Source organism: Neoarius graeffei, chromosome 25 (genome assembly GCF_027579695.1).
Source record: "Neoarius graeffei isolate fNeoGra1 chromosome 25, fNeoGra1.pri, whole genome shotgun sequence".
In the NCBI taxonomy this organism is placed as follows: Eukaryota; Metazoa; Chordata; class Actinopteri; order Siluriformes; family Ariidae; genus Neoarius; species Neoarius graeffei.
In genome coordinates, this window is record NC_083593.1 from 44,774,219 (window position 1) to 44,794,260 (window position 20,042).

Genomic DNA, 20,042 nt, shown 5'->3' on the forward strand with positions numbered 1-20,042 from the left:
AATAAATCTTGCAGGGTTTTTTTTTTTTTGTAATAAAATTTTCTTCCATTTTTTTCCCTCAAAAATATGGTAAGAAAATCAAATCGTCAATCCAGTATCATGAATCGAATTGAATCATGAACTGGGTGAATCGTTGCATGCCTATTATTATCGTAGTATTTTCCTCCTCGTCATGATACTGAAGATCAAAGTAGTTGATGGTTATTATCTGTAGAGCTGATGCACAAACATAAAACTCTAAACTAAGATGTTTTCTGCTAATACCAGCCATTTTTCCCAATAAGTGCTCAAAGAAATGACTGAGCAATACTAAAAGGGATCATAGCAGTGCATTATTCAGATTTCATTACATAGCCTGGTTAGAAATGGCTGAACTCTCTTATCCAATATGCCATTATGGAAACATAGTGGGTGTTTTTCCATAATTTTACAATTCCAATTCTACACCCGAGATGATGATGAATAAAGATGTATGACTGAAACAAAAGGAATCAATTAATACAGGCTCAAAAGAGAAGCAAGTGTGATCTGGATGAGGATACAACACATAAATGTTGTTTGTTAATTATTGCAGAAGTGTTGACACTCAACGGCCACTTTATTAGGGACATCCATCCACCTGCTGTTTTATGCGGTTCTCTAATCAGCCGATCCCTTGACAGCAGCAATGCATCAAATCACGCAGATGCAAATCAAGAACTTCAGGTAATGTTCACAATGTTCAAACATCAAAATGGGAAAAATGCGTGACTTCCTTTCACTGTGGCGTGGGTGTTGGTTTGAGCCAGTTGAGTATTTCTGGTTTGAGTATTTCAGAAACTGCTGATCTCCTGGGGTTTTCACACACAACAGTCTCTAGAGTTTACACAGAATGGTGCGAAAAGGAAAGAAAAAAAAAACACTGAATGAGCGACAGTTCTGTGGGTGGAAACAAACATCTTGTTGATAAGAGCGGTCAGAGGAAAATGGCCAGAAGGATTCAAGCTTTTTTGCCAGGAAGGCTATAGCAACTCATAACAACTCTTTACAACTGTGGTGAGCAGAAAAGCATCTCAGCATGCAACAGCAGAAAAGCACACTGGGTTCCACTCCTGCCAGCGACGAACAGGAACCTCAGAATCAAGAACAAGTTCCTATTAAAGTGGCTGGTGAGTGTATTGTATATGAGCACAATATATTGTATTATTATACATACAGGACACTTTTTCGATGGAATAAAAACGTGTGTTCTACTCCCTTCTAGCAGGTTTCATTCGTTTGGTTTGATAGCATGCAATATTGTTAGCATATCGCTTATCCTACATGTATTACGTCACTCTACTCAATGGAGAATGAGTGTTGAATATGGTTTACGATATTGCATGGCTGTCAAGACAACATGATGTCGCACGTCGGCGCTGATGCGAATATTCAATGAGAGAGTTTTCTGCTGCGCATGCGCAGAAGCATTTCTTTGCTCGTCAGGAAAGAGAAAGATGCGTTGAACACCCAAGAGGCTACCAAAACTTCATTAGATATTCTTTACATATATTTACAAGAGAAAAACATACCAACGGACATTGAAAAACTGGAAAAGGGACATGTCGGAGACACAAAACTTCCACACTTGCGAGTGACTGTGACAATTTCATTAAATACAGACAATTTTGGCTGCCAGGTCGCTCCGTTGTGTGTAGTTGTCAATGTTGATTTTAAAAGTAACTAAGTAAATTACAGGGGGAAATGAATACTTAACTCTGAGTGAGAAATACTGTAGCGAGCATGCAGCGTGGAAGAAGAGTCTGGAGACAGAAATCTTAGTTTCTCGGTTGTTAGCCTGCGCTAGTAGCTCTCGATAGCACTGACTTGACCGCTTTATTAGCATTCGCTAACACTACTCATGAACGATACACCGGCTGGAAGGTGACTTCACTGGCACACTGACGGCGCTGACTTGCGGGTAAGCTAGCATTGGCCTTCGAGAATGCTGATATGAAGAGAGTATGTATAGTCAAGTTTATTTGTCTCATCCCATTATCTCTAGCCGCTTTATCCTGTTCTACAGGGTCGCAGGCAAGCTGGAGCCTATCCCAGCTGACTACGGGCGAAAGGCGGGGTACACCCTAGACAAGTCGCCAGGTCATCACAGGGCTGACACATAGACACAGACAACCATTCACACTCACATTCACACTTACGGTCAATTTAGAGTCACCAGTTAACCTAACCTGCATGTCTTTGGACTGTGGGGGAAACCGGAGCACCCGGAGGAAACCCACGCGGACACGGGGAAAACATGCAAACTCCACACAGAAAGGCCCTCGCCGGCCACGGGGCTCGAACCCAGACCTTCTTGCTGTGAGGCGACAGCACTAACCACTACACCACCGTGCCGCCCAAGTTTATTTGTATAGCGCTTTTAACAATAAACATTGTCGCAAAGCAGCTTTACAGAACTTGAACGACTTAAAATATGAGCTAATTTCATCCCTAATCTATCCCCAATGAGCACGCCTGTGGCGACGGTGGCAAGGAAAAACTCCCTCAGACGATAATGAGGAAGAAACCTCGAGAGAAACCAGACTCAAAAGGGAACCCATCCTCATTTGGGCAACAACAGACAACATGAATAACATTAACAGTCCTAACATAAAGTCAGCTTCGTTGATGTTATAAACCCCCCACCGATGGAAACCCGAGCGCAAAACCGCCCATGACAACTCAGGCCCGGCGCCAGGAACAATTTACTAAGGGGGAAATTAGAAATCGCAAGGGGGCAAATATTTTTCATATAGTGTGTAGCAGTGATGGCGGTCTGACAACGTGTTTCAAACAATTAACTGCGCCAACCACAAAACCACGGCCCCGAAGGTTGCTTTAGTACGGGAAAATCATGTGACATATTACCAGGGCAGTTGCGCTTTATGAACACCCGTGCCCACCTGTTAACCCTCCCCTCCAATTTTCTCACAGACACGCGTTACAACCGGAAAGATGCCAAACATAAAACAACACACACAAACCTACAGGCAAGTCCTTTAAATTTAAAATACATACAAATAGCTCCGCGGCATGAAAACAAAACGTCAATGCAAGTCTAAGGTACTTGGCTCGGCGGCCAAAATCATAATTTAAAAAAATCAACAGACCCCGCGGCTGCACCAGTAATAGCCTTCCTGACTCGCACCGAGTCAACGCTAACCACTTAATCCGCGATCCCAGTTTAGGCGTGTAGGGGACAAAACACTCTGAAGTGATGAATTTTCACCCCCGCTGCATGGGGGGTGACGTCGACGACACATATTCTTACGCTATTTGCACACAAAGCGGACCATATATGAACACATACACCGACATAAACAGAGATAAACTTAGCCTACAAAGAAAGAAAATGGATTCACAATATTGTGATTGAATTCGTTTAATTCGGTCGGGGAAAGACTACTCCCGTAAACTTGACTGCATATTACAGGATATTGCAGAGACAGTGCACTTGTAAGTGTCATAACAACCAATCAGATTTGTTCTATCGTGCTAGTTTTAGTAGTGATTTATGTGAAATGTATTTTTGTGCAATGCACAACCACTTAATATTTCGTATTTGAAAATGCAAATTATTAATACGTCTATAATACATTATATTTTCATAAGAAAACAATTAAGTGATCTGAGTCTCCATTGAGGGGGCGAGGCTGTAGCCATGAGGGGGCGACGCCCCCTTTCGCCCCCCCCACGGCGCCGGGTCCATGACAACTGCAGTCCCAAAGTCAACAAGTGAACTGCAGTCCTAAAATCAGTAAGTCAACTGCAGTCCCCAGCCACAAAAGCACCACTGCAAGAGTCCAGAGCGTCCTCCAGGCGCGACCCCCAACTGTACAATAATAGTAATAATATTGGCCGGCTTTTTTTCATGGTCTATCAAATGTATTTCATTCAGCTACTCGTCTTCAACTCGTTCAGTATCATGCTAGCTGAATGGAATATATCTGATGCACCACGACAAAAAGCCAGCCAATATTATTTCAGTATACAGTAGTGCTTGAAAGTTTGTGAACCCTTTAGAATTTTCTATATTTCTGCATACTGTAAATATGACCTAAACATCATCAGATTTTCACACAAGTCCTAAAAGTAGATAAAGAGAACCCAGTTAAACAAATGAGACAAAAATATTACACTTGGTCATTTATTTATTGAGGAAAATGATCCAATATTACATATCTGTGAGTGGCAAAAGTATGTGAACATTTGCTTTCAGTATCTGGTATGACCCCCCTTGTGCAGCAATAACTGCAACTAAACATTTCCGGTAACTGCTGATCAGTCCTACACACCGGCTTGGAGGAATTTTAGCCCGTTCCTCTGTACAGAACAGCTTCAACTCTGGGATGTTGGTGGGTTTCCTCACATGAACTGCTCGCTTCAGGTCCTTCCACAACATTTCGATTGGATTAAGGTCAGGACTTTGACTTGGCCATTCCAAAACATTAACTTTGTTCTTCTTTAACCATTCTTTGGTAGAACGACTTGTGTGCTTCGGGTCGTTGTCTTGCTGCATGACCCACCTTCTCTTGAGATTCAGTTCATGGACAGATGTCCTGACATTTTCCTTTAGAATTTGCTGGTATAATTCAGAATTCATTGTTCCATCAATGATGGCAAGCCGTCCTGGCCCAGATGCAGCAAAATAGGCCCAAACCATGATACTACCACCACCATGTTTCACAGATGAGATAAGGTTCTTATGCTGGAATGCAGTGTTTTCCTTTCTCCAAACATAACGCTTCTCATTTAAACCAAAAAGTTCTATTTTGGTCTCATCCACACACAAAACATTTTTCCAATAGCCTTCTGGCTTGTCCACGTGATCTTTAGCAAAGTGCAGACGAGCAGCAATGTTCTTTTTGGAGAGCAGTGGCTTCTCCTTGCAACCCTGCCATACACACCATTGTTGTTCAGTGTTCTCCTGATGGTGGACTCATTAACATTAGCCAATGTGAGAGAGGCCTTCAGTTGCTTCGAAGTTACCCTGGGGTCCTTTGTGGCCTCGCCGACTATTACACGTCTTGCTCTTGGAGTGATCTTTGTTGGTCAACCACTCCTGGAGAGGGTAACAATGGTCTTGAATTTCTTCCATTTGTACACAATCTGTCTGACTGTGGATTGGTGGAGTCCAAACTCTTTACAGATGGTTTTGTAACCTTTTCCAGCCCGATGAGGATCAACAACGCTTTTTCTGAGGTCCTCAGAAATCTCCTTTGTTCGTGCCATGATACACTTCCACAAACATGTGTTGTGAAGATCAGACTTTGATAGATCCCTGTTCTTTAAATAAAACAGGGTGCCCACTCACACCTGATCGTCATCCCATTGATTGAAAACACCTGACTCTAATTTCACCTTCAAATTAACTACTAATCCTAGAGGTTCACATACTTTTGCCACTCACAGATATGTAATATTGGATCATTTTCCTCAATAAATAAATGACCAAGTAAATATTTTTGTCTCATTTGTTTAACTGGGTTCTCTTTATCTACTTTTAGGACTTGTGTGAAAATCTGATGATGTTTTAGGTCACATTTATGCAGAAATATAGAAAATTCTAAAGGGTTCACAAACTTTCAAGCAGCACTGTATTCAGTACCAGATTACTTCACACAGAAAGCTGATCCAGAAACAGTGAAACTAAAATATTCTCTGAATGCAAGCCTTTTTTTTTTGGCCAGATTATATCTATGACAAACAATAAAGTGCATTCTGCAGATTTCATTATAACAGCAGGTGACTGAACGCTATTATCCAACTATTAGGTCATTTCGCGACATATTTTTGCAGCCCTGTACATTACAGTCTCATCATATCGCTTGAGAATTTCTCCAGAATCGAGTGACTCGGAGCAAATGTGTGATCAGATCACAGTCTTAATTTCCATGTCTATCTGTTCTGTTACCTCTGCTTGAGCCTCCATGTGAGCGTACTGCAGCAGCATGGGCTCTCCGTGCGTCTCTTTATATTCCCTCTGACAGCGTTCAGCCAGCGCGGGTTCATTAGGCAAGAAGCTGCTGGCCCAAACCTGCAGAAAGACAGCAGGAATATCACATCGAGCCACTGCGGCTAGCTTCAAAAATCTATAACACTTACCAAACACGGTACAAGAGGTAAAATGTACCCACGATAACAAATAATGATAGGAAGGTTGTCTTTCCTGGTCATGAAAATAAAAGCATTCACATAAAAGGCTGACTGAAGAGGGGAAAAAAAAAAAAAACTGTCCTGAAAGACCGCTAGGCTTCATAAACACTTTTGGAAACTGCATCTCGTCTGGAGCTTTAAATAAAAAAAGGATTTTGACTCAAGGCCATTTCAGACTAAAAACCATTTCAAAAAAGTTTTTGAGTCATCCTTCTTATGCAACTTTTTTTTTTTTTACGTTTGTGCAAAGAGTAAATGCAAAAGACGCCCATTTAGGCTAAACCTCACAGTCCTCATATTGCATGTCATACATTATCTTAGGTTTTATTTCAATTACCTGCACGTGTCCACCACAGAGAGCACGTTTTATATTTTATATATATATATATATATATATATATATATATATATATATATATATATATATTAGTGCTGTCAAGCGATTAAAATATTTAATCATGATTAATGTCGCGACTGTCATAGTTAACTCGCGATTAATCGCAATTTAATCGCACATTTTTGTCACATGAAAAAACATGTAATTCTCTTATCAGCATAAAAAAGTGAATGGGCTTGCTCACCGTTCGAACTACGGTGGTACTCGGGGGATCCGAGATCCCCTGAAACAGACATGAGATCCCTTGAAAACATGATTTGGGAAATGTTGGGGGGTCTCTAAAATATTGGCAAAATGATTTTTATTGACATAGCAATCGTGTGTAACGGGAAGCATTTGCATATCCGAAGTGAGCGCGTGATGGAGATCCGCGCTCTGAGACAAGCGCAAGCACCCCCCAAGGGAAAAAAAGGGACCCCCCGAAAATATCGGCATAGTTCGAACATTGGTTGTGCCAATGTTTTTTTTTTTTTTTTTTATTGCAGAGCATAACAACACGTCTTGTCACAGCCACTGCAAAGTGGGGCTGGAGCCGCCGATGGGAAAACGAAACCTAAGCCGAGCACCGTGGCTCTTCGGGGGAGGGCAGAGGACTCTGGCTGTGCGGGGCGTGGCATGACAGTCTAGCTGCTATCGTTTTTCTAAGCAAAGTCTCTGTTCCAAGTTCCTGGCAGTTTCAAAAGCTTATGAAAAACCTACATCATGTCACAGAGCGTTAATCTTGCGATAAAAAAATTATCGCCGTTAAAATTGAGTCAAGTTAACGCGTTAATAACACGACATTTTTGACAGCACTAATATATATATATATATATATTTTTTTTTATTTATTAGAGGTACCAAGAACAAAAGAAATTTCTATCAGTCAGTCATTCATTAAAGTAATATCAGTGGCTGCCATGATTATTGCTATTCATAAAAATGAGCATGGGGTGGCACGGTGGTGTAGTGGTTAGCGCTGTCGCCTCACAGCAAGAAGGTCCGGGTTCGAGCCCGTGGCCGGCAAGGTCCTTTCTGTGTGGAGTTTGCATGTTCTCCCCGTGTCCGCGTGGGTTTCCTCCGGGTGCTCCGGTTTCCCCCACAGTCCAAAGACATGCAGGTTAGGTTAACTGGTGACTCTAAATTGACCGTAGGTGTGAATGTGAGTGTGAATGGTTGTCTGTGTCTATGTGTCAGCCCTGTGATGACCTGGCGACTTGTCCAGGGTGTACCCTGCCTTTCGCCCGTAGTCAGCTGGGATAGGCTCCAGCTTGCCTGCGACCCTGTAGAACAGGATAAAGCGGCTACAGATAATGAGATGAAAAATGAGCATAACGGCCATACAAAACAGGCATTACACACAGTAACTCAAATGTGTCACTCAAATAGGAAAAACTATTTATCTTTAAACATTTTTTTAATTTAAGCTCCACACTTAAAAGAATATGGTAATGCATCAACCTGGTTTTTGACGGCTTTTGTGATGAACGATGTACGTGTACCATCACAGGGAACCTGATCGCAAGTGCAAGTCGACGAATCTCGTAAACACTTCACCACCAGATAATGAAATTCGTATCATTATTTACATAAGATAGATGGGGTTTTATCCAGTGCTAATTTTTTATTAGCTTTTTTTTATAATAACATGAAATTATTTACGAGCACATTTTATGGAAAATGTTCACCAGAGTTTCATTTAAAACTAGTTAAAACAGGTTTATTAGTCCACTAGCTTGTAGGACAGCTGTAACCAGACAACCGTTTGAAATATCAAGATCGCAGCTCAAACCCTCAGAGCTCATGCACCGCATTCGGTCGAGGAGGATGTTTTCCGGTAGGTTTTTATCCTACTGTTTTTGTTTTCCATCGCAGGCAACGCATCTTTGCACTGTATGCTTTTTTACCTGAATGAATTCTTACTCTGTACACTCCTTGGTTGGTTCAGCAACACGCTCCGCCATTTTGTTTTTTTCTCTACTCACAGTATATGAGCCGATAGCCTAGTAGCCAATCAGAGTGCACGATTGCTCATATCCAGTGAATGTGGATAGAATAATTAGTGCTATCAAGGCTATCAAAGCTGTCATTAAGGTAAACTGTGGAGGTTTTTTAATACTTTTTTGTTTACCACCTTAAAGGAGAACTGAAGGCAAATTTTTTTATGATCAAAATTCTATTTCTCTCATTTTATTAAATATCGGAATGCATTTTTGATCGCTATTTTGTCGCTGCTATAGCAAGTTATGAGTGTTTAAAATATGCTCTGTAATATATCAGTCCATACGTCAGAGCAATGGCCGTAAACGAGATTCGTTGAGACCTGTGCGAGATATCGTAGGATGGAAGTAAAACATATAGCGGAAATCAAAGTAACCAACATCTGCCAACGTTGTCAAAAGACGCACGCGCCCTCTTTCGAATGCTGATGTAATCAAGCCGGAAGTTTTGGTTGTTTTGATAGCAATCAGGAAAGTTTGAAAAAAGTAGGCAGTAATCGTCATTTAAACTCGTTTTTGTGCAATATTTCATTTGGAAAACAGTTTTCAAAATGGCGGCACTGACACCTGGCTGACACGTCACGTTCTGAAGTCTCGCACAAGTCTCGTGAAGATCGCGCGGATAAGCGACGCCTGCCGTGGACCAAACGAACTAAATTCAACATGGCTAAAAACCGAATAGGCCGATAAGTGTAATATTTAATTGCAATTAGTTGCCAATACGAGTCACGATATAACGTTACTAAAACCAAAAACGAAATTGAATAACACGTTAATTAAGAAATAAAGCAAGTTTAAAAATGACTCCAGTTCTCCTTTAATTACCTCCAACAAACTTTGTTAGAGGAGGTTATGTTTTCGCCTCTGTTTGTTTATCTGTTCCCAACGCACCTCCAAAAGTAGTGAACGGATTTTGATGAAATTTTAAAGAAATCTGAGCCATTGGCCAAGAAACACTTGATTAGATTTTGATGCAAATCTGAATATGTGGCTTGGCGGAGGTATACACTACTAAATGTCCTAGTTCCATATACGTCCTATAAGTTATTTCATAGTTTTGATGTCTTCGTTATTGTTCAACAATGTAGAAAATAGTCCAAATACAGAAAACTCTATGAATGAGTGAGTAGGCGTGTCCAAACTTTTGAATGGTACTTTCGGTCTTTAGGCTCTCCTAGCACAAGGCTACCTACAAAAAGGGTGTGGCCATGTCATGTCAGAAGCATACAGATTATTCTCGAAGGAATACATCAGCTTTGGGAATAAGACAGACAATCTCCCAAAACTGTCTCCAGAGCTTTCTGTTCGATAATCACTACTTCAAACTTCAAACTCCACTGCTAACGACTTTGAACACAGCGAAGCTTTCCTCGGCAAGCAGCGGGTGTCTGCTTTTTTTTTTTTTTGGTGCGAGCCAAATCAGTTCCACACATCACTAATCAGTCCTGTTTTAATAGACTTTTAGCATGCATTTCCTCGAGTGGAGGTAAAATAATTTTCTGGCTTATGACTGGACACTTTCATGGGCTTTTAAGTGTTTTCAGAGTGAGGTAGATTAAAGCTGCAATGAGGTGACAAAGGATATCAAGATGTCAATAGAAACGAGCACGAAAACAGCGCTCAGAGATTACGGCAAGCAAGACATGAGTTTCAAACGAAGGAAGAATGCACTTCTACTGCTGTATAATGCAAATGCAAAAAATATTTAAAAAGCACCGACGCTACGATATTATTACTTCATGTTCTATAGCTTCAAAGAGCTGAAAAAAGAAAGAGAGAGAGAAAGAATAAAACAGTACAGAGTGTCAGAGGCTCGACAGACTTTAAAATGAGGGAAAATCTATAAGCACATTATAGCAAAGCAAAATGACTCGAGCTGAAACAACGGCAATTCCGGGATTCATTTGTAGTGACAAGGAGTCATTTAAGTCACTGGTCATTACCTTCGGCGTTATAAATCAACCCAGTGAAATACTGTTTCTCAGTCACGCAGTAGTCCAAGGCTTTACCTTTGAGAGATTGTGAGTTTTAATCCTGACGATGGATTTCTAACTGGGAGTCTAATCTACAGGGTGGGAAGGATGGCTTCCATCTCCAAACTGTCAGTCAGAGCCACCGAAGCATTTAGTGCTTGAGAATTGAAGTCATGAAGGGTTGAATTGCGGTATTGATCCGCCATATTGTCTGCACAAAGCCTGTTCATATCATGTTTAAGATTTGATAGCTTTACTTTTTGCAAAGATGTTTTCATTGATTTTTTTTTTTTTGAGAGAGTGTGTATTTTCTTCATTCAGAAAAAAAATCTCACTTCAGCTGATGTGTGTAGTGCAGCAGGTGGTGGGATTCGGAACCATTAATGCGTCCTGGAGCTACAGCACTGAGGTGCGTTACACAATTATAAAGTGCACAGTTTAAATATGCAGAACAAATGAAAACTTGTTTTCCTGAAACCCTTAAGGAGTATTTCTCTCTTTCTTTTTTCTGGTTAATAAACCTACTTGCTCAGATATGAAATGTCCTTGGGTCCTTAGGCACCCAAGCTACTGATTTGTCCGTCCTGTCAGTGGAAGCTCAAAAGAAAAGATTTAATTACATGCCAGTAATCTGTGATGAAACTATCTCTCCAAAAAGAGAGGTTATCGGTTTAATTTATGACAGTACATAGATTTTCCTCAAGCTTTTTATTCATTCATCGCCACAAAAGGCACAAGAATGAATATTAAACTAAAGAAGTAGGAAAGCTCGTAAGCTGAATGTACACTCATTCATTCAAACCTGCACTCCGTCCGATCTGTAACACAATTAACACCGAAACACCAAAAGAACAGGCGGTATGGTTTTGGCTTATGTGTTAAAGCTTGCAATACCTTCACAGGCTGTCCAAATATAAATAAATAACTGGATAATTATGTGAACACAGACAAAAAGAAAGAACAAGTACATACCGTATGAGACACAGAGAGAGAGAGAGAGAGAGAGAGAGAGAGAGAGAGCTGCAAAGAGTGAAAGACAGGCATGCTTGCAAACGTAATTGGCTCATTTAAAATAAATAACGGACCCTCGTTAAGTAGCTCAATTCACAGGAATGAAAATACCAGAAGCTACTCAAATATGCAGCAAAAAGTAATATTTTTGTGTCTTATTGCTGAAACTGGATATATAAACAGTTATTCCATGAACTCAAGTCGAACATGAGCTGATAGCCGAGGTCTCATCTCATCTCATTATCTCTAGCCGCTTTATCCTTCTACAGGGTCGCAGGCAAGCTGGAGCCTATCCCAGCTGACTACGGGCGAAAGGCGGGGTACACCCTGGACAAGTCGCCAGGTCATCACAGGGCTGACACATAGACACAGACAACCATTCACACTCACATTCACACCTACGGTCAATTTAGAGTCACCAGTTAACCTAACCTGCATGTCTTTGGACTGTGGGGGAAACCGGAGCACCCGGAGGAAACCCACGCGGACACGGGGAGAACATGCAAACTCCACACAGAAAGGCCCTCGCCGGCCACGGGGCTCAAACCCAGAACCTTCTTGCTGTGAGGCGACAGCGCTAACCACTACACCACCGTGCTGCCCCGATAGCCGAGGTGTGTACTGAAAAAAAAAATTTATATATGTATGTGTTCTTACCATCAAATACTCATCTCATCTCATCTCATTATCTCTAGCCGCTTTATCCTTCTACAGGGTCGCAGGCAAGCTGGAGCCTATCCCAGCTGACTACGGGCGAAAGGCGGGGTACACCCTGGACAAGTCGCCAGGTCATCACAGGGCTGACACATAGACACAGACAACCATTCACACTCACATTCACACCTACGGTCAATTTAGAGTCACCAGTTAACCTAACCTGCATGTCTTTGGACTGTGGGGGAAACCGGAGCACCCGGAGGAAACCCACGCGGACACGGGGAGAACATGCAAACTCCACACAGAAAGGCCCTCGCCGGCCACGGGGCTCAAACCCAGAACCTTCTTGCTGTGAGGCGACAGCGCTAACCACTACACCACCGTGCTGCCCCGATAGCCGAGGTGTGTACTGAAAAAAAAAATTTATATATGTATGTGTTCTTACCATCAAATACTTTTATTCCATATTTTGTTGCAATTTTTGTGTGTGTTTTTGGGGTTTTGTTTTCAAGTCAAGTTTTTATTTCATCCCCAGTTGGTTCAGCAACACGCTCCGCCATTTTGTTTTTCTCCACTCACAGTATACAGTGGGGCAAAAAAGTATTTAGTCAGCCACCAATTGTGCAAGTTCTCCCACTTAAAAAGATGAGAGAGGCCTGTAATTTTCATCATAGGTACACTTCAATTATGAGAGACAGAATGGGGGGAAAGAATCCAGGAAATCACATTGTAGGATTTTTAATGAATTAATTGGTAAATTCCTCTGTAAAATAAGTATTTGGTCACCTACAAACAAGCAAGATTTCTGGCTCTCACAGACCTGTAACTTCTTCTTTAAGAGGCTCCTCTGTCCTCCACTCGTTACCTGTATTAATGGCACCTGTTTGAACTCGTTATCAGTATAAAAGACACCTGTCAACAACCTCAAACAGTCACACTCCAAACTCCACTATGGCCAAGACCAAAGAGCTGTCAAAGGACACCAGAAACAAAATTGTAGACCTGCACCAGGCTGGGAAGACTGAATCTGCAATAGGTAAGCAGCTTGGTGTAAAGAAATCAACTGTGGGAGCAATTATTAGAAAATGGAAGACATACAAGACCACTGATAATCTCCCTTGATCTGGGGCTCCACGCAAGATCTCACCCTGTGGGGTCAAAATGATCACAAGAACGGTGAGCAAAAATCCCAGAACCACATGGGGGGACCGAGTGAATGACCTGCAGAGAGCTGGGACCAAAGTAATGAAGGCTACCATCAGTAACACACTACACCGCCAGGGACTCAAATCCTGCAGTGCCAGACGTGTCCCCCTGCTTAAGCCAGTACATGTCCAGGCCCGTCTGAAGTTTGCTAGAGAGCATTTGGATGATCCAGAAGAGGATTGGGAGAATGTCATATGGTCAAATGAAACCAAAATAGAACTTTTTGGTAAGAACTCAACTTGTCGTGTTTGGAGGAGAAAGAATGCCGAGTTGTATCCAAAGAACACCATACCTACTGTGAAGCATGGGGGTGTAAACATCATGCTTTGGGGCTGTTTTTCTGCAAAGGGACCAGGATGACTGATCCGTGTAAAGGAAAGAATGAATGGGGCCATGTATCGTGAGATTTTGAGTGAAAACCTCCTTCCATCAGCAAGGGCATTGAAGATGAAACGTGGCTGGGTCTTTCAGCATGACAATGATCCCAAACACACCGCCCAGGCAATGAAGGAGTGGCTTCGTAAGAAGCATTTCAAGGTCCTGGAGTGGCCTAGCCAGTCTCCAGATCTCAACCCCATAGAAAATCTTTGGAGGGAGTTGAAAGTCCGTGTTGCCCAGCGACAGCCCTAAAACATCACTGCTCTAGAGGAGATCTGCATGGAGGAATGGGCCAAAATACCAGCAACAGTGTGTGAAAACCTTGTGAAGACTTACAGAAAACGTTTGACCTCTGTCATTGCCAACAAAGGGTATATAACAAAGTATTGAGATGAACTTTTGTTATTGACCAAATACTTATTTTCCACCATAATTTGCAAATAAATTCTTTAAAAATCAGACAATGTGATTTTCTGAATTTTTTTTCTCATTCTGTCTCTCATAGTTGAGGTATACCTATGATGAAAATTACAGGCCTCTCTCATCTTTTTAAGTGGGAGAACTTGCACAATTGGTGACTGACTAAATACTTTTTTGCCCCACTGTATGAGCTGATAGCCTAGTAGTATATGGAAGCAATTTTGTGCCAAAATGTTCATACAATACTTTTGAAATATCAAACGAAAATGACAAATCAAAATACAAAAAAAGAACAAAAAGTAAATTTTTTTTAGACTGGCAAACAAATTATTCGTGTAATCGTGCAAAATATCAGTCTATTACTCTTCAGAAACCTTTTATTTTTGTTCCGCGTCTTTCTCAGTTTTGTTTGACGTAATTTATTTTGGTTGCGATTCCAGCTTTCTCGTTTGCGCTCCCTGACTTTTTGCTTGCAGTTTTGGCACAAACTTGACGTGTGGGTGGGCTGTCCAGGAATGCATTCCCATTGGGTAACTTGTGTTTGACTGACAGCTACGCTCAGCCATTCCCTACTCGGATTCTGGCGGACTGTTTGACGAGTGACCGATCCATTGACGGTAAACAAGGATCGAGTGGACTTCAGTGGCGACTATGATACTGAATTAATTCAACAAAGTGTAAATTCAATATCATAGTCACCACTGAAGTCCACTCGATCCTTGTTTACCGTCAATGGATCGGTCACTCGTCAAACAGTCCGCCAGAATCCGAGTAGGGAATGGCTGAGCGTAGCTGTCAGTCAAACACAAGTTACCCAATGGGAATGCATTCCTGGACAGCCCACCCACACGTCAAGTTTGTGCCAAAACTGCAAGCAAAAAGTCAGGGAGCGCAAACGAGAAAGCTGGAATCGCAACCAAAATAAATTACGTCAAACAAAACTGAGAAAGACGCGGAACAAAAATAAAAGGTTTCTGAAGAGTAATAGACTGATATTTTGCACGATTACATGAATAATTTGTTTGCCAGTCTAAAAAAATTGACTTTGTTCTTTTTTTGTATTTTGATTTGTCATTTTTGTTTGATATTTCAAAAGTATTGTATGAACATTTTGGCACAAAATTGATTCCATAGTAGTAGAGTAGCCAGAGTGCGTGATTGCTCATATCCAGTGAATGTGGATAGAATAAATTTTTATATAAATGTGAGAGGTTTTTTTTTTACTAGCTTGCCGTCAGCATGTCATTTTTAAGCTGCTCCTCACTCAATGAGGGTCAATACTAAAAAATAAATAAGTAAAAAAAAAAACCACTCCCCAAGTTGTTTTAATGATATTTTAACAGGATGCTTTTTCACCAAAGTGATTTTCAAAAGACAGCCCTGTAAAAACTAATTACATGTCACAAGATTGAAAAATAAAAAAAGTTTAAAAGTGAAGTAGTTAAACTAATTGAAACAAGTTGGTAAAAAACTAACATTACTGTAATGTTAATTTAGTGAATCAGTTTTGTGTGCTTTCTGGGGTTTTGTTTTCGAGTCGAGTTTTTATTTCATCCTCGGTTGGTTCAGCGACACGCTCCGCCATTTTGTTTTTCTCTACTCACAGTATATGGAGAGGGTAGTGGTCAGATACCAAAAGCCCTCAGAGTATAAGAGTAACATTGCCAATATACAGTATTTACTCTGATCAGCTATAACATTTAAACCACTGACAGGTGAAGTGAATAACATTGAATATCTCATTACCGTGGCACCTGTTAAGGGGTGGGGTATATTACGCGGCACGAGAACAGTCAGTTCTTGAAGTTGACGTGAAGGAAGCAGAAAAACGGGCAAGCGGAAGGATCTGAGTGACTTTGACAAGAGCCAAATTGTGATGGCTAGATGACTGGGTCTGAGCATCGAACAAACTGGCACATCTTGTGAGGTGTTCCCGGTATGCAGTGGTTAGTACCTACCAAAAGTGGTCCAAGGAAGGAGAACCAGTGGCAGGGTCATGGGTGTCGAAGGCTCATTGATTTGCATGGGGCAAGAAGGCTAGCCCATATGGTCCAATCCCACAGAAGAGCTACTGTAGCACAAACTGCTGAAAAGTTACTGCTGGCTAAAACAGAAAGGTGGATCAAATATCCAACAAATGTGTTATGTTGCATTCACAAGCCTCGATGCGTCTTTTCGGTAACGTATACAGTGGTATGCAAAAGTTTGGGCACCCCTAGTCAAAACTGCTGTTACTGTGAACAGTTAAGCAAGTTGAAGATGAAATGATCTCCAAAAGGCATAAAGATGACTCATACCCTTTATATTTTCAGCAAAAACAAATTTTTATTTTCATCTTTTACATTGGCGGCACGGTGGTGTAGTGGTTAGCGCTGTCGCCTCACAGCAAGAAGGTCCTGGGTTCGAGCCCCGGGGCCGGCGAGGGCCTTTCTGTGCGGAGTTTGCATGTTCTCCCCGTGTCCGCGTGGGTTTCCTCCGGGTGCTCCGGTTTCCCCCACAGTCCAAAGACATGCAGGTTAGGTTAACTGGTGACTCTAAATTGACCGTAGGTGTGAATGTGAGTGTGAATGGTTGTCTGTGTCTATGTGTCAGCCCTGTGATGACCTGGCGACTTGTCCAGGGTGTACCCCGCCTTTCGCCCGTAGTCAGCTGGGATAGGCTCCAGCTTGCCTGCGACCCTGTAGAAGGATAAAGCGGCTAGAGATAATGTGATGTGTGATGTGTGATCTTTTACATTTTCAAAATGACAAAAAAGGAAAAGGGCCCGAAGCAAAAGTTTGGGCACCCTGCATGGTCAGTACCTAGTAACACCCCCTTTGGCAAGTATCACAGCTTGTAAACACTTTTTGTAGCCAGCTAATAATCTTACAGTTCTTACCTGGGGGATTTTCACACATTCGTCCTTGCAAAAGGCTTCCAGTTCTACAAGTTTCTTGGGCTGTCTTGCATGCACTGCTCTTTTGAGATCTATCCACAGATTTTCAATGATGTTTAGGTCAGGGGACTGTGAGGGCCAGGGCAGAACCTTCAGCTTGTGCCTCTTGAGGTATTCCACTATAGATTTTGAGGTGCGTTTTGGATCATCGTCTTATTGTAGGACCCATCCTCTTTTTAACTTCAACTTTTTTTTTTTACAGATGGTGTGATGTTTGCTTCCAGAATTTGCTGGTATTTATTCGAATCCATGCTTCCCTCAACCAGTGAAATGTGCCCTGTGCCACTGGCTGCAACACAACCCCAAAGCATGATCGATCCACACCCATGCTTCAGAGTTGGAGAGGTGTTCTTTTCCTGGAATTTGGCACCCTTTTTTCTCCAAACATACCTTTGCACATTGTGGCCAAAAAGTTCTATTTTGATTTCATCAGTCCACAGGACTTGTTTCCAAAATGCGTCAGGCTTGCTTAGATGTTCATTTGCAAACTTCAGACGCTGAATTTTGTGGCTAGGATGCAGAAAAGGTTTTCTTCTGATGACTCTTCCATGAAGGTCATATTTGTTCAGGTGTCACTGCATAGTAGAACAGTTCACCACCACTCCAGGGTCTGCTAAATGTTTCTGAAGATCTTTTGCAGTCAAATAGGGTTTTTTATTTGCCTTTCTAGCAATCCAACAAGCAGTTCTTTCAGAAAGTTTTCTTCATCTTCCAGACCTCACCTTGATCTCCACTGTTTCTGTTAACTGCCATTTCTTAATAACATTACAATCTGAGGAAACAGCTACCTGAAAACACTTTGCTATGTTCTTGTAGCCTTCTCCTGCTTTGTGAGCATCAATTATTTTATTATTCAGAATGCGAGAGAGTTGCTTAGAGGAGCAACTGATTTTAGGGACAAGTTTGAGGAGTCAGAGAATTTATACAGTTTTGAAATCTGCATCATCTGACCTTTCCTAATGAAGAGTTTGAACAAGCCACAGCTCAATAAGCTAATTAAGGTCTGGAACCTTGGTAAAAGTTACCTGAGAACTCAAATGTATTGGGGTGCCCAAACTTTCGCATGGTGTTCCTTTTCTTTTTTCACTCTCCAATTGTACAAAACAAAAATAATACACAAATCTTGCAGAAAACGCTGAAAAGAAATGTCTCGTCTTTACCTTTATGCCTTTTGGTGATCAGTTCATCTCCTGCTCACTTAACTATTCACAGTAACAGACATTTTCAGTAAGGGTGCCCAAACTTTTGCATGCCACTCTATGGAAAGAGATGGGTCTCCTCTGAGCTGGTTCAGTCGCCCCGTATCAGACGTGCTGCAATTTGAAAAGACGGTGGTGGCTTCACAGGACTCAGAAGAAGCACATCAAGCCTTGGCATCCCACACTGGCTCTGTGATGGAGAACAACTCGCTCATGAACAGATATTAGAGGGAAAAATGGGCATTCTTTTTCCTCAGGACGATGCGACTGAAATGGGCCACAGAGTACCATATGACTAATCTGTAATACTCGCACATATTTTCCAAAGCTGTTTCCAATGCACCTGCTATGTTCCGCCATTTGGGAATCTCAGAGGATATTAAGTTTAAATCCTAATAAAAATGTAATTGCACTTGATTGAATTGGATGAACTTTACAGACGTTCAGAAAAGCTGCCCAGTTTCCGTAACCACTACATTTGGTGTAGAATGGTTGTAACCATTGCTGTTTAATCTCTTTTTTCTTTTTTTGCAGCTAAAATGAGCCAACACTTCCAAGCTGTCCATTACAGCTAAAATGAGGCTGTCTGCTGCGGGGATTTATTCATTAGAATTTAAGCACCACAATAAACTCGCCATCTGTTTTCCAGAAAATCCAAATGATTACAACATATAAAGAACAAATAAAACAGAGAAAACAACTGCTATGCAGGAAAATATGCCACTTTTTACAACGATGGTCATGCTTTATGAAAAATATCGGTTTATAGACCAACACTGTGGGTGACCCTTTCTATAAAGACTCGTTACCTACGAATGCCTTCATGTTTACAATACATGATATTTATCAGGATTTATTCGAACTACATTTCACTATACATGAGCAATCGTGCGCTCTGATTGGCTACTACTAGGCTATCAACTCATATACCGTGAGTAGAGAAAAACAAAATGGCGGAGCGTGTTTTTGACCCAACCGAGGATGAAATAAAAACTCTACTTGAAAACAAAACCCAAAAAAATGGTTATCAAGTATTTAAAAGAAACAGAAATAGCTAAAAGAATATAGTTTTTTCCCCCAATATCTCCTGTTCCACAGTCCAGCCCAGCCGGTGGTGGTAATGCACCTTTAAGCTGGTTTACCAACCACCAAAAAACCCTGAAGAAGAAGAAAACCCCATCCATTATCCATAACCGCTTCTCCTGTGCAGGGTTGCAGGCAAGCTGGAGCCTATCCCAGCTGACTATGGGCGAAAGGCGGGGTACACCCTGGACAAGTCGCCAGATCATCACAGGACTGACACATAGAGACAAACAACCATTCACGCTCACATTCACACCTACGGTCAATTTAGAGCCACCAGTTAACCTAACCTGCATGTCTTTGGACTGTGGGGGAAACCGGAGCACCCGGAGGAAACCCACGCAGACATGGGGAGAACATGCAAACTCCATACAGAAAGGCCCCCGTCAGCCACTGGGCTCGAACCCAGAACCTTCTTGCTCTGAGGGGACAATGCTAACCACTACACCACCATGCCGCCCAGTTTGTTTACATTCTAAGCAGAAATTATTTTGTCAGACGTTTTATAAAAAGCTACGTGCCTCATTGGCTATCAGCTCATGTACAACTTGATTTCGTAGAGTAACTGTTAAATATATATACAGTGCCTTGCAAAAGTATTCATACCCCTTGAACTTTTTTCACATTTTT

The 20,042-nt window shown here is 41.6% G+C and overlaps 1 protein-coding gene across 4 annotated transcripts in view; it reads right to left on the reverse strand.

The window, feature by feature from the left end:
- Nucleotides 1–20,042, reverse strand: part of galt (galactose-1-phosphate uridylyltransferase) — a 324,066-nt gene that overhangs the window by 242,269 nt on the left and 61,755 nt on the right. For 3 of the 4 annotated variants that reach the window (XM_060908973.1, XM_060908974.1, XM_060908972.1), the window contains exon 7: nucleotides 5,933–6,055. The exons of the other annotated variant lie outside the window; for it this stretch is intronic. In XM_060908973.1, the coding sequence (XP_060764956.1) occupies nucleotides 5,933–6,055 (123 nt within the window). The remainder of the gene's footprint in view (nucleotides 1–5,932; nucleotides 6,056–20,042) is intronic. 4 annotated transcript variants of the gene reach the window in all.